Raw genomic sequence first — 19,949 nt, 5'->3', positions numbered from 1 at the left:
ATTAGTATCTATGGTCATACATTGCGTCTCCTCTTCTAGCACAATCCCCTTTTTTTATGGCACTAGCTGTTGTAGGGACTAGCCCAAATGTTCTACCTTCTGGATTTGGCTGGTTGTTCTCTTGTGGTATTGTTTAGCTTGTTCCCCTATCCCCTGAATTTTCTATAAGCTAAAAGTTAGATCTAAAGGCTTAATGGATTCAAGTTAAATAAGTGCGGGCATATATATGATCGCTGAAAAAAAAAAAACAAAACTCATCGCCATTGAGTCAATTCCAACTCATGGCAACCCTGTATGTTACAGAGTAGAACTACTCGGTAAGATGTTCTTTTTTGTAATCTTTACAGAAGCAAATCACCAGGTCTTTTTTTCTGCAGTGCTGCGGTACCTTTAGATTAATAGTTGAGTGCAAACCATTCTGCCATCCAGAGACCTAGATATATAATAAACCCAGAAAAACTCAAACTTGTTGCCATTAAGTTGATTTCAACTCATAGTGACCCTGTAGGACAGAGTAGAACTGCCCCATAGAGTTTCCAAGGAGTGGGTGGTGGATTTGAACTGTCGATTTTTTTGGTTAGCAGCCGAGCTCCAGATATTTGTATGACACATGACGTTAAATACTTCATATCACATCTCATCATAAGACATGATACATAGCAGCACACCAATTCTGACGGTGCTATTGCGCACTGGGTTAGGGTGAGGACAGGCTAATCCCTCCATTGTAAATTATATCTCCCCCTTGTGACTAGAAAATAATCTGTATGGTAGTACTTTGGCACTATATGAATGCCTAGTTCCCCATCTGATCATTCTTGTGATGGTTTTAAACCAATTAATAATCCTTGCCTGAATCAATCATTTCATAAAGTTTGCAAAATGATGATGCTCTAAGTCTAGATTACTCTGTAAAGTTTTACTTTATCAACTGAATCTGTTTGATCATTCCTAAAACACTGTTCCTACTAGAATGGCAAGATAAATGCTTAATTATTTTCTTTTAATTGCCAGTTTTGAAAGTAAGTGCTAGTAAAAATAAACACATAAAATGATCAGAAATGACTATGTTCTTAAACATACTCCAATCAGCTTCCACCCTCACCGACCCACTGAGACTTCTCTTGTCAAGTTTGCCAGTGACCTACAGGTTGCTACATCCAGAAGTCAAGTCTGATTCTCACCTGACTTGATCTATCAGCAGCATTTGAGACAGTTGATCACTTCCCTCTCCTTGAAACATGTTCTTCATTTGGCTTTCAAGACACCACCTTGCCTAATTATCCTCCTATTTCATAGCCATTCTTTCTCAGACTCCTTTGCTAGTCCTCATTTCCCTGACCTCTTTTAATATTGAGGGGCTATAAGGCTTCCTTCTTGGGCTTCTCTATCTACATTCATTCTTTCTTTTAAACATGTGTAATGGATAAAATTTTTCCCCCAAAAAAACATGTGGAAGTCCCATATATATTAAATATATGAAGTCTCTTCTATATTCAAATTCTTACTTGTCATTGTCACTTGAAAGCCTAAGAGTCACCTCAAATAGTCGCTTAACAAGGAAAAATTTAAATCCTAATTTCCACCTCTCCCCCAAAAAAACCCTGTTCCAATCACATTTGTGAATGTGTACCAGTCACATTATTCCAGCTTCTCAGGCTAAAAACCTTGCAGTCTTCTTTGACCCCTCTCATTCTCTCATCCCCATCATCTACCAACAGCAATTATGTTGTCGCTACCTTTAAGATAAAACCAGAATGCTAATATTTCTTTTTTTTTTAATTGTACTTTAGATGAAGGTTTATAGAGCAATCTAGCTTCTCATTAAACAATTAGTACACATATTGTTTTGTAACATTGGTTACCAACCCCAGGACACGTCAACACTTTCCCTTCTCAAACTTGGGTTCCCTACTACCAACTTTCCTGTCCCCTCCTGCCTTCTAATCCTTGCCCCTGGGCTGGTGTGCCCCTTTAGTCTCCTTTTGTTTTATGAACCTGTCTAATCTTTGGCTGAAGGGTGAACCTCAGGAGTTATTTCATTACTGAGCTAAAAGGGTGTCTGGAGGGGCCATGCTACTGGGATTTCTCCAGTCTCTGTCCCGCCAGTAAGTCTGGTCTTTTTTATGAGTTAGAATTTTGTTTTACATTTTTCTCCAGCTCTGTCCAGGACCCTCTATTGTGATCCCTGTCAGAGCACTCAGTGGTGGTAGCCTGGCATCATCTAGGTGTGCTGGACTCAGTCTGGTGGAGGCTGTAATAGTTGTGGCCCATTAGTCCTTTGGACTGATCCTTCCTTGTGTCTTTGGTTTTCTTCATTCTCTCTTGCTCCAGATGGGGTGAGACCAGTGGAGTATCTTAGACGGCCCCTTACAAGCTTTTAAGACCGCAGATGCTACTCACCAAGGTAGAATATAGAACATTTTCTTTATAAACTGTTATGCCAATTGAGCTAGAGGTTCTCTGAGACCATGGTCCCCACAGCCCTCAGCCAGTAATTCAGTTCCTCAGGGACTTTGGATGTGTCTATGGTGCTTCCATGACCTTGCCTTGGACAAGTAGTGCTCGCTTCCCCAGTATTGTGTACTGTCTTACCCTTCACCAAAGTTATTGTCTATTTAATGTTTTTCCATCCTCACCGCTCCCCTCCCTCATAACCGTCAAAGATTGTTTCTTTTTTTGTGTAAACCTTTTCGTGAGCTTTTACAGTAGTGGTCTCATACAGTATTTATCCTTTTGTGTAATTCACGCAGCATAATGCCCCCCAAATTCATTCATGTTGTGAGATGCTTTGAAGGTTCATCATTGTCCTTTATCTTTGCATAGTTCTCCATTGTGTGCATATACCACAGTTTATCTATTCATCTGTTGATGGGCATCTAGGCTGTTTCCATCTTTTTGCTATTGTGAATAATGCTGCAATGAACATAGGTGTGCATATGTCTCTTCGTGTGACGGCTCTTTTTTTTCTAGGATATATTCCTAGGAGTGGGATTGCTGGATCCTATGCTATTTCTATTTCTAGCTTTCTAAGGAAATGCGGTACCCTTCTCCAAAATGGTGTACCATTTTGCATTCCCACCAGCAGTGCATTTGTTATTTTCTGTTTTTTTTTTTTTTAAATTCCTGCCAGCCAGTAATGCTGCGGGGTGAGATGGTATCTCATTGTGGTTTTGATTTGCATTTCTCTAATGGTTAGTGACCCTGAGCATTTCCTCATATGTCTGTTAGCTACTTGAATGTCTTCTTTGGTGAAGTGTCTGCTCATTTCCTTTGCTCATTTTTTAATAGAATACTAACATTTCTTACTGCTTCCACTGGTATCACCTTGGTCCAAGGGACGCCATGTCTTATCTAGATTATTACAATACCTTCCAACTTCCCTGCTTCTACTCTTGCCCCAACTCCAATATTTTACTATCAGAGTGATCCTTTTAAAACGTAAGTCAGACTATGTTACTCCACTACCTTTTACTCTAATGGCTTGCCACTTCACTCAGAGTAAAAGCCAAAATTCTTACAAGGCCAACAGTTACAAGGCTCCCCCCTTCTCCCATAACACCGCCACTATCTCTTTAACTTTACCTCCAATGACTTTCCCTGTTGCTCCCTCCACTCCACCCAAACTGGTTGGTTGCTGTTCCTAGAACTTGTTAACCATGCTTTTGCCTCAGGATCTCTGCACTTGCTGTTCTTTCTGCCTGGAACACTTCCTTCCCCCTATGCCCCCATAGCTGCGTAGTTTACTCCCCTTCCTTCAAGCCTTTGCTCAAATGTTTCCTTCTTGGCAAAATTGTCTCCATTGTAGAGAAATTATTTTTTCTTTATGGTATAAACCCTCCCCTAGTGCCTTCGAGTCCTTTATGGTAGCTTTTAAAATCATTTCTTTGTGGAGGGGCCTGTAGCTTCACTGTAATGGGAATAACCCCTTGCCATCAAGTCCATTCCAACTCATAGGGACCCTACAGGACAGAGTATAACTACCCCGTAGGTCTTCCAAGGGGCAGCTGATGGATTCCAACTGCCAGCCTTTTGGTTAGCAGCCAAACACTTAACCACTGCGCCACCAGGGCTCTAAAATGAGAATAGGTGTAGTTTTTTTTGTTTTTAAAAAATGATCCCTTTTGGAACCTGCCGAAGTTCCTAAATCTGAGAATTCATATCTTTCATGAGTCTGGAAACTTCTCGGCCATTATATTTTCAAATACTGCCTTTTCCTCATCTCTCTATTCTTTCTTTCTAATATTCTCATTAGATGGGTGTTAGTTATCATTCTGCCGTCCATGTCTCTTAATCTCTTTTCCATATTTTTTATGTTTTTCCCCCCAATGCTTTATTCTGAATAATTTTCTTGACCTATTTTGCAGTTTCTAGTTTTTCCTTCAGCTGTGATTATTGTTTAACTCAGCCATTAAGTTTTTTTCTTAATTTCAATTACTATATTTTTCATTTTTAAAAGTTCCATTTATTTCTTTTTCAAATGTCCAAGTTCTCTTTAATACTACCTTATTCTTTTCTTATTTCCTCTTTTATGTCCTTAATCATTCTAAACATACCTAGTTTATAATAGCAACACTTACACGACACTTACTATGTGCCAGGTACTGTCCTAGGCACTTTATAAATATTAATTCATCTGATCATCATAACAACCCTGTATAAGGAAATGAAAACATAGAGAAGTTAATCAGCTTGCCCAAGATCACATGAATGGTAAGTGGAGCGCCTGGACTAGAATCCAGGCAATTTGGCTTTAGGGTCCATACCCTTAATCACTACACTTCATTGTCTCTTTTATAGTAGCCATCGGTTATGGATTGAATCGTGTCCCCCAAAAATGTGTGTCAACTTGGTTAGGCCATGATTCCCAGTATTGTGTGATTGTCTACCATTTTGTAATGTGATGGGATTATCCTACTGTCTTAGTAATCTAGTACTGTTATAACAGAAATACCACAAGTGGATGGCTTTAACAAAGAGAAGCTCATTCTCTCACAGTCCAGTAGGCTAGAAGTCAGGGCCAGCTCCAGGGTAAGGCTTTCTCTCTCTGTTGGCTCTGGAGGAAGGTCCTTGTCATCAGCCTTCCCTTGGTCTGAGAGCACCTCAGTGCAGGAACCTCAGGTCCAAAGGATGCACTCTGCTGCCAGTGCTGCTTTCTTGGTGATGTGAGGTCCCCCCGTCTCTCTGCTCGCTTCTCTCTTTTATATCTCAAAAGAGATTGGTTTAAGACACTATCTAATCTTGTAGATCTCATTAATATAACTTCCACTAATCCGTCTCATTACATCATAGTGATAGGATTTACAACACACAGGGAAATCACATCAGATGACAAAATGGTAGACAATCATACAATACTGGGAATCATGAACTAGTCAAGTGGACAGATATTTAGGGGGCACACAATTCAATCCATGACAACTATGTATTGCAAATCTTAACCTGTAATGTTAATGAGGCAGGATTAGAGGCAGTTATGTTAATGGTGCAGGACTCAATCTACAGGATTAGGTTATATTTTGAGTCAATCTCTTTCAAAATATAAAAGAGAGAAATGCTCAGAGAGGAGAGGGACCTCATACCAAGAAGGAAGCACTGGGAGTGGAGCTCATCCTTTGGATCTGGGGTCCCTACGCTGATAAGCTCCTAGATCAGGCAAAGATTGATGACAAGGACCTTCCCTCAGAACTGACAGAGAGAGAGAGTGTACCTTCCCCAGAAGCAGGCATCCTGAATTTGGACTTCTAGTCTCCTAAACTATGAGAGAATAAATGTTTGTTTGTTAAAGCCATCCACTTATTGTATTTCTGTTACAGCAGCACTAGATAGCTAAGATACCATCTGAGAGTTGTGCTATCTGAAATTCTTGCTAATTTGTTATGTCTGCTGATTCTTGCTCATTGTGGATTATTTCCTTGTAGAACTCATTTCTCACTGGGCATTTTCTTGGGGGAATTCTGTATGAACCCAGATAAGTTTAAAATTTTTTTCAGCCCAGGGACATCCCTGGTTCAAAATGACTTTTAATGCCAGTTCATCAGCTTGGGCATTCCTGGACCACAGGGTATAGATTTTAATCCAAAACTGACATATAATCCTGTAGTTACGAATTCTCAGGAAAGCTTCTGTTTCCTACCCAGAGCCAGGAATAGGCAGACAGTCTTCCTTGTTCCCAAGATTCTTTTTTTAAAGTCTACCCTTTTCCAAAAGGTGTAGCCTTTTGATGATCTTAGCTTTGTTTGGTAATTTCAGTCCCACTCCCTACCTTTACACAGACACCAAAACCTTCTATTCCCATAGGGGATTAAAGCTCAAGCCACTTAATTTCCAAAACTGACACCCCTTTCTTTATCCCACCATATTCCCAGCCATGGCAGCTTAAGTGTAATACTACATGTTTACTGATTTGGTTTTAAGTTCTTTCTTTGTTTTTGATCCCTAAGGATTTTCCTTACTATCTTGTGAGTTCAGTTATGCATTCAAAAGCAAGCGTGTATCCCCATGAAACATCTCTCCTCCCCCTGCTTAAAAAACCCCTTTTGGGACATCTAAGTCAATTGGCATAAAAAAATTTATTAAGAAAACATTCTGCATCCCACTTTGAAGAGTGGCGTCTGGGGTCTTAAACACTAGCAAGCAGCCATCTAAGATGCATCAATTGGTCTCAACCCATCTGGATCAAAGGAGAATGAAGAACACCAAGGACACAAGGAGATTATAAGCCCAAGAGACAGAAAGGGCCACATGAACCAGAGACTACATCATCCTGAGACCAGAAGAACTAGATGGTGCCTGGCTACAACCAATGACTGCCCTGACATGGAACACAACAGTGAACCCCTGAGGGAGCAGGAGAACAGTGGGATGCAGACCCCAAATTCTCATGAAAAGACCAGACTTAATGGTCTGACTGAGACTAGAAGGACCCCGGTGCTCATGGCCCCCAGACCTTCTGTTGGCCCAGGACGGGAACCATTCCCAAAGCCAACTCTTCAGACGTGAATGGACAATGGGTTGGAAAGGGATGCTAGTGAAGAGTGAGCTTCTTGGATCAGGTGGACACTTGAGACCATGTTGGCCTCTCCTGCCTGGAGGGGAGATGAGAGGGTGGAGGGGGTTAGAAGCTGGCGAAATGGACACGAAAAGAGAGAGTGGAAGGAGAGAGCAGGCTGTCTCATTAGGGGGAGAGTAATTGGGGGTGTGTAAAAAAGCAAGGTGTATATGGGTTTTTGTGTGAGAGACTGACTTGATTTGTAAACTTTCACTTAAAGCACAATAAAAATTATTTTAAAAAAACCCTTTTTATGTTTGTACTTGTTGTTATAGTACAACAGCTGATAAAATTTGGTAGGGGAGGTGTTGTTTTTGTCTGTGGGAAATTTGTAATTTGGGTATAATATGGAATACATTTTATTTTAATCGTCAAAAACAAGCCTATAGATTTAAAAATATGTTGTTTTTGTTGTTAGGTGACGTTAAATCAATTCCGACTCATAACAATCCTATGTATAACAGAATGAGACACTGCCCAGTCCTGTGCCATCCTCACAGTCATTGCTATGTTTAAGTCCATTATTGCACCCACTGTGTCAATCCATCTCATTGAGGGTCTTCCTCCTTTCACTGGCCCTCTATTTTACCAAGCATGATGTCCTTCTGCAGGGACTGGTCCCTCCTGATAACATATCTAAAGTATGTGAGACGAAGTCTCGCCATCCTTGCTTTTATGAGGCATTCAGGCTGTATTTCTTCCAAGACAGATTTGTTCATTCTTCAGGCAGTCCTTGGTATATTCAATATTCTTTGCCAACACCATAATTCAAAAGCATCAATTGTTCTTCGCTTTCCCTTATTCATTGTCTAGCTTTCACATGCATGAGGTGATTGAAATACCACGGCTTAGACCAGGTGCACTTCAGTCCTCAAAGTGACATCTTTGCTTTTTAACACTTAGAAGAGGTCTTTTGCAACAGATTGGCCCAATGTAATACACTCGGCCCTCTGTATCTGGGCGTTCTGCATCCTGGGTGCAGCCAATTGCAGATTAAATATATGTATATACATATATATATATATATATATATATAAAGTTCCAAAAAGCAAAACTTGAATTTGCCACATGCCCAGCACTACACTGAATCCACACAAAATTAAATGATGTGTAGGCCTACCCTGCTGTAGCCGCCTTCCATTCTCAGATCCTCAGCCTCTCTCCAGCACTCGTTGTTTGAGCGTTGTTTGCCTCACTTCTCTGTCTTTTGTTACTTGTGTGCACCCTTTATTTCTGTGAAAAAAAAATGACTCCTAAAAAGCAATTAAGTGTATGGTTTATTCACACAATGGAATATTATGCGTCGATAAAGAACAATGATGAATCTGTGAAACATTTCATAACATGGAGGAATCTGGAAGGCATTTATGCTGAGTGAAACTAGTCAGCTGCAAAAGGACAGATATTGTATAAGGCCACTAATATAAGAACTCGAGAAATAGTTTAAACAGAGAATATTCTTTGATGGTTATGAAGGGGAAAGTGGGGGGAGATGGGTATTCACTAATTAGATAGTAGATAAGAACTACTTTAGGTGAAGGAAAAGACAACATACAATACAGGAGAGGTCAGCACAACTGGAATAAACCAAAAGCAAAGAAGTTTCCTGAATAAACTGAATGCTTTGGAGGCCAGCGTAGCAGGGGCGGGGGTTTGGAGACCTTGGTTTCAGGGAACATCTAAGTCAATTGGCATAGTAAAATCTATTAAGAAAACATTCTGCAACCCACTTTGGAGAGTGGAGTCTGGGGTTTTAAACGCTAGCAAGCAGCCATCTAAGATACATCAATTGGTCTCAACCCACCTGGACCAAAGGGGAATGAAGAACACCAAAGACTCAGGGTAATTATCAGCCTATAAGCCCAAGAGACAGAAAGGGCCACATAAACCAGAGACTACATCAGCCTGAGACCAGAAGAACTAGATGGTGTCCAGCTACAATTGGTGACTCACTGCAAGGGAACACAACGGAGAATCCCTGAGGGAGCAGGAGAGCAGTGGGATGCAGACCCCAAATTCTCATCAAAAGACCAGACTTAATGGCCTGACTGAGACTAGAAGGACCCCAGAGGTCACGGTCCCCAGACCTTCTGTTAGCCCAAGAAAGCAGGAACCATTCCTAAAGCTAACTCTTCAGACAGGGATTGGACTAGACTGTGGGATAGACAATGATACTGGTGAAGAATAAGCTTCTTGGATCAAGTAGACACATGAGACTATGCTGGGATCTCCTGTCTGAAGGGGAGATGAGAGAGTAGAGAGGGTCAGAAGCTGGCCAAATGGGCATGAAAGAAATAGAGGAGGGAAGGAGTGTGCTGTCTCATTAGGGGGAGAGCAATTAGTAGTATATAGCAAGGTGTTTATAAATTTTTGTATGAGAGTCCTACTTGATTTGTAAACTTTCACTTAAAGCACAATAAGAAAAATTTTTAAAAAAGCAATTAAATGGTCAAAGCAATCCCTCAACAGCTAAGAGGGAGCATAAAGTACTATTTATATAGCTCGTTTACATAGCATTTACATTATATTAGGTATTATAAGTAATCTAGAGATGATTTAAAGTATACAGGGGGATGTGCAAGTAGGTTATATGCAAATACTGCACCATTTTATATAAGGTACTTGAGCATCTGAGAATTTTAGTATGGGGGGGGAGGGCCTCTGGAACAAATTCCCAATGGATACAAAGGGATGACTATACACTGTTTGATTTCTTGCTGCTTCCATGGGTGTTGATTGTGGATCCAAGTAAAACAACATCCTTGACAACTTCAATCTTTTCTCCGTTTATCATGATGTTCCTTATTGGTCCAGTTATGAGGATTTTTGTTTTATGTTGAGGTATAATCCATACTGAAGGCTGTGTTCTTTGATCTTCATCAGTAAGTGCTTCAAGTCCTCTTTGCTTTTAGCAAGCAAGGTTGTGTTGTCTGCATATTGCAGGGTATTAATGAGCTTTCCTCCAATACTGATGCCCTGTTCTCCTTCACATAGTCCAGTTCCTTGTATTATTTGCTCAGCATACAGATTGAATAAGTATGGTGAAAGAATACAACCCTGACACACAACTTCCCTGATTTTAAACCACGCAGTATCCCCTTGTTCTGTTCAAACGACTCCCTCTTTGTCTATGTACAGGTTTCTTATGAGCACAATTAAGTGTTCTGGAATTCCCATTCTTCTCAACGTTATCCATAGTTTGTTACGATCCACACAGTCGAATGCCTTTGCATAGTCAATAAAACACAGGCAAACATCTTTCTTGTATGCTCTGCTTTCAGCCAATATCCACCAGACATCAGTAATGATATCCCTCGTTCCCCATCCTCTTCTGAATCTGGCTTGAATTTCTGGCAGTTCCCTGTCAATGTACTGCTGCAATCATTTTTGATTTATCTTCAGCAAAATTTTACTTGCTAAAAACATACTTGTCATATTTTATGCAACATTTCTAGGTGTTTGTAGCAAGAGAATTTTCAGAATATTTGGTCTGTGGTATTGTCAGACATGGAAGTGCAGCAGTCATATTTGTACTGTCCCCTAGCCATGGCTGATTGATCTAACATTGTCTATACTAACTCTCCTATATGTTCTCCTACATTTTGTTCAGTCTGCCTGAAGTAGCCTCATGCACTCTCACCATCTCACTTGATATAGCTAACTTATATTTATCCTCAAAACTTAGCTCAGAAACCATTTTTTTCAAAAAGTTTTTGGTTCTGTCCAGATGGAGTTAGCTTCTCCCTTCTTTAATTAGTTTTATTTTGGTATTTATTAACAATATATTTTTGATCATTTGTTTACATATTTATTTTCTAATTTTGAGTTTCTTTAAAATTTTTTTTTTTTTTTTTTTTTTTTTAGGGTGGTATAAAAATGGCATGGCATCAGACCTCCTCTAACTTCAGGGGTAGGAGACAGTCAAGATATGCATCAGCCCAAGGCTGATTCCTATGAGGTGGAGGTCAAATGTACCTCTACCCTCCAACCTTTTTACCGATTCTGACAACCAGTCATCCCTCCCATGGCACTCTCCACTTCTCTGCTGGGTTCAATAACTGGTTATAATGGCCACACAGAACTTGCAGACTATAGTCACGATTATGAGTTTTATTAAGGAAATAACAGGTTACAATTCAGTAGGAATGACTCAGGATACAGTTCTTCGATCAGGACAGCTGCTTCTCAGCCATACCCTCAGGCATGCCTCTCTCTCAGTCCTCAGCTCTCAGGCTGACATCTGCCCCTCTTGGGCAAGTGTTAAATGCTCTTTAACTCTGCCTATAAGTGCCCAGGGGCACCCCACTCCACCAGGATGTCTTCTGCCTCAAAGGCACTCAGCTCTCTCACATCACGAGTTGGTGAGCCTAGTCTACGGGTTCCATGTTGCTTCCATCTTGTGCCCTTTTCAATATTACAGCTTTCTCTCTTTCTCCTGGATCTAGGAGGTTCTCATCACAGGGACCCCAAGTCCAAAGGATGTGCTCTGCTCCCAGCTCTTCTTCTTGTTGTAGTGAGGTCCTTCTCCACCTTTGGGATTGGCTCCCTTTAAGTCTAGCAGATGGCAAAACTGACCAATCCCCTACAATGGTTCCAAGTACTGTATTTGTATAGTTCCACCCCCACTTGGGTTTCATGCACCTTATTTGCATTATTAGCAGGCTGTCCAATCCCCTTGTGGGTCACAAGCACTTTATTTGCATAGTCACACCAAATTATTTTATGGGAGTCACAAGACCATGGCTAGAAGGGCTATATAAAGTAATTCACTGCACTACAGCACAGACTGTTCTCATTCATCTGTGTACTCCCAGCACCAAGGACAGTGTTTGGTACATTTTTTTTTTTTTTTTACATACTAAGAGCTCAAAAATGTTTGTTGAACTCCTGAAGAGTAAGGACCTGGGCTTGAAAGAAAAGAGAGAAGATCTGAGATAAGACTCTAGGTGGAAGACTATAAGGTTTTGAATGGAGAGTCAGAAATGTCTTTGGAAAGAGGCACCTACTGGTGTCTTGTCATCCACAAGTTTGTTTCTTGTCTCCTTCGTCAAAGCATTTCTGCCTCCTCAGAAATCTTCTGAGTTCCCGGGGAAGTTGTTTGGCTACCTCAAGCCAGCTGGTATACTCCCAACTACCTTACACTGCACAACCTCTCCTGGTTTACCAGGATTTTCTACTTCAGTAATAAAAAGAATACTCACATATACCATCTCATTTAGTCTTTTATTCTCATTTATTCTTTATATCAATGGTGTTAAAGAAGGTATAAGCCCATTTTCTCCATGAAGACAGTCTTAAGGAGATTAAGGGCTTTGCCCAAATCACATAGCAGCAAGTAGCTGTGCCAGGATTTGAACCCTGTTTGTTTAACTCCAAAATGTACATTTTAAACTTGGCACTGAACTGCCTGCCTCTCAGTAGGTCATAGGAAAATCCTGACAACTCTGGATGTAGTTACGAATAGTGCTATGTGACAAATATTTATGTGAAAAAAACATTAATATATTTAGACAAAGTCAGGGAGTCAGGAATGATCCTCATGGAAAAATAACTTGTTCTAGTGTAGTAACAGAAAGGGAACTTTCACTGACCACCAACACATGCCCGGTATTTATTTTACCTAGTATTTCTATAAGACAAGTATTATTAATTCTATTTTACAAGTTCTTCAGTTTTAGGGAGACACAAGAGCTTGGTTAAAAGCTTGTGGTTTTCAAGCTTGAGAAAGATATTCTGTAACATGGGATAATCTGTAAAATGGGGATAATAATACTTAACCTCAAAGGGTTGTTTTAAGAATTAAATAATATAATAGGTGAAAGCACCTAGCTAGCATAGTGCTTGCCATATGATGAGGCCTCGACAAATAAATGGTAGCTTAGAACACTTAGGCCAAGGGAGACTTGGTAATCTGCTCAGAGTTACATATATCCAGTTATATGGCCAAAACCAAAAACCAAACCCACTGCCGTCGAGTCGATTCCGACTCATAGTGACCCTATAGGGCAGGGTAGAACTGCCGGTGTTTCCAAGGAGCGCCTGGCAGATTTGAACTGCCGACCTCTATGGTTAGCAGCCATAGCACTTAACCACTATGCCACCAGGGTTTCCAGTTATATGGCAGAGAAACTCGAATCTGTGTGGTGTCAAAATTCCACACTCTTTCCATTATACCACGCTGGCAGGACGTTTCAAGTCTTCTTAATCTTAAAATGTTTTTCTAAGAGTCCAGAGTTCTGGCTTTCAGATTAGCATATATTCAAAAATTGAAAAGATGAAAACATAAATCAACCCATTACACCATCCAGAGTTAACCGTTAATATTTTTATTTTCTTCCAATCTTTTTCCATGCATTTTTTCTTTTTCACAATGCTATAGTTTTACATTTTTCATGTCTTGTAACATGAAAATTTTCTCAACATACTCTTCAAAAACATGATTTTTAATATCTGCTTATTTCATGAAGTGAAGATACCATAATTTATTTAACCATTTACCATTGGTTGAACATTTACTTTTTTCCAATGTTTAATAAACTCTGAACAGAACCTTTGGCTGTATTCCTGGTTATTTCCTCAGGATAAATTCACTAGAAGTTACACTATTGTGTAAAAGAAAATGAAAGTTTAAAGGCTCGCAATTCCTCGAGAATTTCTGGGTCAAAAGGGCTGGATTATTCAAAAGCTTTCAATTAGTCTTGCCAAGTTGCTTTCAAGAAAGGTTTTTAATTCATATTCTCACTGGCAATAGAAGAAAGTGCCTGGATCACATTAATAAAAAGAACTCTGCACTTCTGATAAGTGCAAAGTGGTGCGTTTTAAACTTGTATTTCTTTGATTAGTAAGGCTGAACATTCTCTCTTGCAATTTATATTTCTTCTTCAGTGAATTGACTGTTTCTATATTTTGCTCGTTTTTCCATCGGAGTGTTTTACCCTTAGAATGTTGTTTTTACAAGATAAAAAATACTTTTAAGAAAATGATCTGGCTGCTGGTCCATGACTGCTGAACGCCCACAGAGGCCGATAAGAGCAGCCTGCCCCACTTCCGAACTTTCAAGCCCAGCAGGTGATTCTTACAAATCGCTTAAGTAGGAAACTGCTGCAAAGGCGTTGGCTTTGGAGAGGAACGTCTCGCGGGATCTCAGTTTTCGTAAGGGGTAGGTTAGTCTCCGACCGGACTACAAATCCCAATATGCAACGCGCCCCAAGGCCGGCGCGCTCGAATGAAGGCTCAGGGCCAAGGTCAGGTGTCTGCCTGCGTAATGCATCCGGCCATCTCTCCCACGCCTTTTTGCTCAGCTTCCACCTTGGTCGCCATTTTGTGCGGGAGGTTACGGAACCTCTGTGTCCTGCCGACTCTATGGTCGAGCATTTCGGGACTTGACCAATCTTAAACTAGATCTCGGAGTAAGCCCCGCCTTTACCCGCATGGAGGCGGGAATTGCCACGAAGCTCCTGTGGAGAGAGAGGAAGAAGTTGCATAAAACCAATAAGAAAGGAGGAGTCGGTGACGTCAACCAATGGGGCACGGGGGGAATTGCGGCCAATGAGAGCGGAAGGACCCCAGGACACGTGGGTGGGGTAGCTGAGCGCTGAGACTCAGAGCTAAAGCTGAGAGGTGAGTCAGTCACCTTGAGGGGGCCGAGCGCTGCGGTCCGAGCAGGGGCAATAGGACAGTGGGAGTGCAGGTGACTTGGGGCCAGGAGCCAGCGACCGCAGGGTTGTGGGCTGGGCTATGTGAAGGGGCCTTTGCCCCCAGGACCGGCAGAGGCGGTGGGAGTCTGTCGCCTTACTAATTCATGTTAGTTACCAACGGTAATGAGCGATTGACTGTCCCGGCTGGGGCAGACTGAGGACAGCTGTGTAAGTTGGGCAGGACCCTTCACGGCACCTGCCCAGTATCTGCTTTAAGCCTTCTCGGGAGACCATCCTTTTTCGCAACGTTTTTCTCCTGGGGCTTCGACCTCTTTTTTTCCTGTCCTTCCGCTCTCCGTGACCTTCTTTGCAGACCTGCCGCACTGAAGGTGGTGGACCAGGGAGTTCGCGCTGGCCCTCTGACCTCTAATGCCCTCCTTAGCTGGGGCACGGTGTAAGGAAGAGCGTGGCCCAGGGAGGACAAGCGGGAGTAGAGGGGACGACCAAAGGTCGCCATTGTCACCAAACGACCAGGCTCTCAATGAAACTTCTTTTTTCCCCTCTATAGACTGAAAATATGCAGACCACCGGTGCATTACTCATTCCTCCAGCTCTGGTAAGCTGAGGCTCCGGGGTGATCTGTAGAGCCTGTTACGGGAGCCATCGAGGTTTAATGAATGAACTGAGAGGCGCTTGGTATCCTGATGATGTTGGCTCTTTGGGGAAACTATAGAATGTGATGCAGGCAGTCCCTCTTTATTTGGGACTGTAGAATCAAGCAGGTTAAACCAACTACCTTGGGTTTAGAATGTTCTCAGAGAGTCTGGGTCTGACCTTTACCCCAGTCTGACTTGGCCTTAGCCAGGTAGCCCACTAAAGCTGTGGTTCTCAATTTTGGCTACCCGTTAGAATCATCTGGGGAGTTTTTAAAAAATCCTAATGCCCAGGCTGCACCCTGGACCAATTACATCAGTGTCTGGGAATGAGAGTGGAATGCAGGCTTTTGTATTTTTTAGAACTCCCTAGGTGATTCTAATGTAAAGCCAAGCTTGAGAACTACTGCACTAAAAAATATTCCAAGAAAGCCATGTTACAGAAGGTTCTGCTTAGATGGCTGTTTCAGGAGCCTCACCAGGTTTACTGGCCCACCCTATCCAGGAAGCATAGCAGTTAGTAAATTTTAGCAAAATAAAATTTCTTACCTCTGGTTCATTTGAGGTGCATAGGAATTCCACGTACCTGGTTTGATATTAGCATGAATTTTTGTTTCATTCTGGGATACCAACTGAGGCTATGCCTGTGGAGGTGAACTTTGGTACATGGTTTTGAATGGTGAAGGTCACCACTGCTGAATACACCAGGGTCTCAAGACAGCTGTCTTCCTTGTGCAGGCCTATCTGGTAGAAAAAGGAATAAATTAATTGACCTTGAACACACTGAACTTTTTCTGTTTATGATGTTTATAGTCATTTTTGGCAGAAGCTCAACAGCTAAGTATTTTTGTTTTTTTGCATGTCTGTGATTTTATAGGTCCGCTTTTGTACCAGGGGTCTAATCAGGCCTGTGTCTGTCTCATTCCTGAGTAGGCCAGAGATCTCATCTAAACAGGTAAGGCAGTAAGGGCCCTGTTCCGAATTTCCTCAGTTTGGGTAAATTGAATTGCCTTTAGGCAGAAGTCGTAGGAAGAGAATGTGAACTGTTCTTATAGTCTCCTAAGATGATCATTGTAGGTAAGAAACTTGCTAAAAGTGAGGTTTCCCTAACCCACAAAGTTTCCCTAGCCCTGTCTGAGAATACACTCCAAGACTGATTCCCAGCATACTTTGCAATCAGAGCATGCGGTACTTGCCAGGCAGTTTGCCAACAGTTTCACAGAGTGCAGGTGGGTGGGGTGAGGGGGGTGGAGTCCGTCGCCTGTCTTTGTGCCTCACTATCTCCTTATGCTCACTCTTCCTGTCTCTCCCTTTTCTCTCTCTCCCTCACTATTTTCCTCTCTCTTACCTTCCCTCCACCACTACCTCTCCTTCTAGCTTTCCTACAGCTGCTCCCCACTCCAGGTGGCCAGACGGGAGTTCCAGACCAGTGTTGTATTCCGGGACGTTGACACAGCTGCCAAGTTTATTGGTGCTGGGGCTGCAACAGTTGGTGTGGCAGGTTCAGGGGCCGGCATTGGGACAGTGTTTGGCAGCTTGATCATCGGCTATGCCAGGTAAGTTTTCGGGGTGGCCTAGAGTATCCCTCACCATGAGTTCTACCCTATTTGGGGGACGAGGAGTGGCTTCCTTCAGGAGACTGGAGGTTGATTTTATTTGCTTCCTGTTTTCTCCAGTGACCTCAGAATCAGAATTTAAATATGTGTCTGTCTAACCTGGAAACCCTGGTGGTGTAGTGGTTAAGTGCTACGGCTGCTAACCAAAGGGTCGGCAGTTTGAATCCGCCAGGCGCTCCTTGGAAACTCTATGGGGCAGTTCTACTCTGTCCTATTGGGTCGCTATGAGTCGGAATCGACTCGACGGCACTGGGTTTGGCTCGGTTTTGGTTCTGTCTAACCTGGCTCACTTAAATTCTGCTTGACCATCCAAATCCCCTGGAAATGTGCAGGATAGGCCCTCTCCCGGTCATAGCAGTCCTCATCCACCTCACCCTCCTTGCCCTCCACTGCCAGCATGACCTCACCCCCTCTTTTCCCTGGGCTGGCATCAATCTCTGTCCCTGGCAGGAACCCGTCTCTTAAGCAGCAGCTCTTCTCCTATGCCATTCTGGGCTTTGCCCTGTCTGAGGCCATGGGGCTCTTCTGTTTGATGGTCGCCTTCCTCATCCTCTTCGCCATGTGAGGCTCCGTGGGCGTCATCTACCCGTCCCTACTGCTTCGGCTCCAGGCCATGCCCCGTGCTGGAGTATGCTGACCTATACCATTAAACACAACGTTTCTCTAAATCCATATGCTTGTGCCTCTGTCCTTTTGCCCTTGGGGAGGGCCTTGGTGCAAAGGAAGGGAGAAGGAATTAGGTCAGCCAGGGGTGACTAGGAACTCCTCAGGACTGAGCAGTAACACAGCCATAGCTGTGAGAGCACATGGGTTCTCTCCATCTCCCAGGAGGAGCATGGGTTTGTCCCAGTAAGGATAACTGATGCTTTCTCCCCATCCAATTTAATGTTAGTTTGTAGCATTTTGAGGAAGCTTAACTTGCACAGAGCTCAGCACCAAGAGCTTTACATTTGTTATCTCCACAACTCTGTGAATTATAAGCACAACTATTAACCCTATTTCCAAAAGAGAGAACTAAGGCTTAGAGAGGCAAAATAACTTGTCCAGGGTCACAGAGCTGGTCAGTGGCAGAACTGGGGATTCCCCCTCCAGCCAGCCTAAACCTTTAACTGCTGTGCTGTCCCACCTGTTTTCATTTTGGTCCCACAATTAAGGTGACACAGATAGGGAGACTTGGTTCCAAAGAAGTTGTAGAGCAGGTTAGAGGTGGAGCTAGGTCTTCCTCTGCTTGGATTTAGCCCCACTTGTTTTATTTTCATTATCAAAGATGCTTTCTTAGAGTACTTAAATGTTCTTGGGTAAAACAAATAAGATACACAGTCCCTGTTCTTGGGTAATTTATGATCTTAGCTTTGCTAGAGACAAAAAGAGTGTTTTCTGAGGTGACCCAACTAATGAATTGCCTAGAAAGCTTCATGCAGCATCTTCCTTGTGGTCTCACAAGTTTGTGTACAACGGTCTTCCCCCTGCTTGGCTAACCCAAAAAAAAAAAAAAAAAAAAAACCGTTGTCACTGAGTCAATTCCGACTCATAGTGACCCTGTAGGACAGAGTAGAACTGCCCTGTAGAGTTTCCAAGGAGCACCTGGTGGATTGGTGACCTTTTGGTTAGCAGCCATAGCACTTAACCACTATACCACCAGGGTTTTTTACTTTGCTAAAGTGGGCCTGAAATCCCAGGTAAGATAATGCTAAGTTGATATAACAATAGCTGCTGCGTCTCTAAGCCCCAGCAGGGGCAATCCATGGACAGGGAATTAATGCAGTGGTACTGGGGGATGGAGTCAGTGTCAAGTTGGATGATTTTAAGAGGAGTAATAATTTACAAGTGGAAGCCATTTTGTGAAAGTCTTCTGTTTCACAACTTATTGCAAAACATCTATGAAATAGTGAAACCAAGAACATTCCCAATTAGTGTTAAGAACACCTTCTAACTGAAAGACAGCTAACAAAGAGGATTAAAACATTCCAAAGGATGTGCCTGTGAGAATGGATTCAGTCTATATGCAATTGAAAGACAATCATTCAGGTGTTTTGGTTACTAAGCACCTTCCTCAGTTACTAAGCACCTTCCTCGGAGCTGTGGGGAGAAGAACAAATGTAAGATCCTTGCCCTCAAGGAACTTGGAACATCCAGACAAATAGAAATAATAGTGAACAATGCCATTTGTTATGTGGATACAGAAGCTATTTGCTGTGAAAATTCCAAGAGGAAAACCAAGGAGGCTAGCATTAGTTGTAGTAATATTGACTAACATTTGAGCACTTGTATGTCACGGGTGGTGCTAAGCACTTCCCTGGACTAACTTAATCCAACGAGATGTCATTTTATAGGTAAGGAAACTGAGGGAGGCTTAGGAGGCATCCTGCCTAAGGTCACATAGCTGGTTAATAAAGCTGGGATTCCAGCTCCAGAAACTTATTATCACTGCTGACTCTTCTGACGTTTGTAGAGGTTCAGTGACTTGTCCAAGGTCGTACAGCAGGCCAACAATTCCAGTTCAAGTCCGTCTGGTATTCATCCAACAGTCACGGTCCTTATACCACAGAGTTTCTCAACCTCAGCACATTTGGGGCCAGATGATACTTTGTGGTGGGTGGCTGTTCTGTAGGATGTTTAGCAACATCCCTGTCCTCTACCCATGACATACCAATAGCAACATCTTTCTCCTCCCCTCCCTGCCCAGTTGTGACAACCAATGGCCAAATGTCAGATATTGCCAAATGTTCCTGGCTGGGGGACAGAATCACCCCTGATTGAGAACCACCAGTCTACCATAATCTGTTGCTTGTCCTTTAAGCCTCTATACCTAAGTAACTTCTTCAAGGTTGCCATGCAAGCCAGGGATAGAACCTGAAGTAGAGCCCAGGAATCTCAGAGCCACAGGGAAGGAATGGGACTGAGGCTGAACTGGCAGCTGAGGAATTGCCAAGGGAGCAAGGGATTAACTAGTAATGCTGTTATGCAAACGGAACTCCATAAACCTTTGCGC

The 19,949-nt window shown here is 42.5% G+C and overlaps 1 protein-coding gene across 2 annotated transcripts; it reads left to right on the top strand.

The window, feature by feature from the left end:
* Positions 1-14,594: 14,594 nt before the first annotated feature.
* Positions 14,595-17,624, top strand: ATP5MC1 (ATP synthase membrane subunit c locus 1). Of its 2 annotated transcripts, none has more exons than XM_049861198.1 (5): positions 14,595-14,671; positions 15,257-15,304; positions 16,219-16,296; positions 16,719-16,897; positions 17,408-17,624. In XM_049861198.1, the coding sequence occupies exons 2-5, from the start codon at positions 15,266-15,268 to the stop codon at positions 17,520-17,522; spliced, it is 411 nt and encodes a 136-aa protein (XP_049717155.1). In that variant the 5' UTR covers positions 14,595-14,671; positions 15,257-15,265; the 3' UTR covers positions 17,523-17,624. The 2 variants fall into 2 exon arrangements, with proteins under 2 accessions (XP_049717155.1, XP_049717156.1); XM_049861199.1 differs by lacking the exon at positions 14,595-14,671 and adding an exon at positions 14,674-14,741.
* Positions 17,625-19,949: the final 2,325 nt, after the last annotated feature.

Source organism: Elephas maximus, chromosome 19 (genome assembly GCF_024166365.1).
Source record: "Elephas maximus indicus isolate mEleMax1 chromosome 19, mEleMax1 primary haplotype, whole genome shotgun sequence".
Lineage (NCBI taxonomy): Eukaryota > Metazoa > Chordata > Mammalia > Proboscidea > Elephantidae > Elephas > Elephas maximus.
This window is presented reverse-complemented; position numbering and strand designations above follow the sequence as displayed.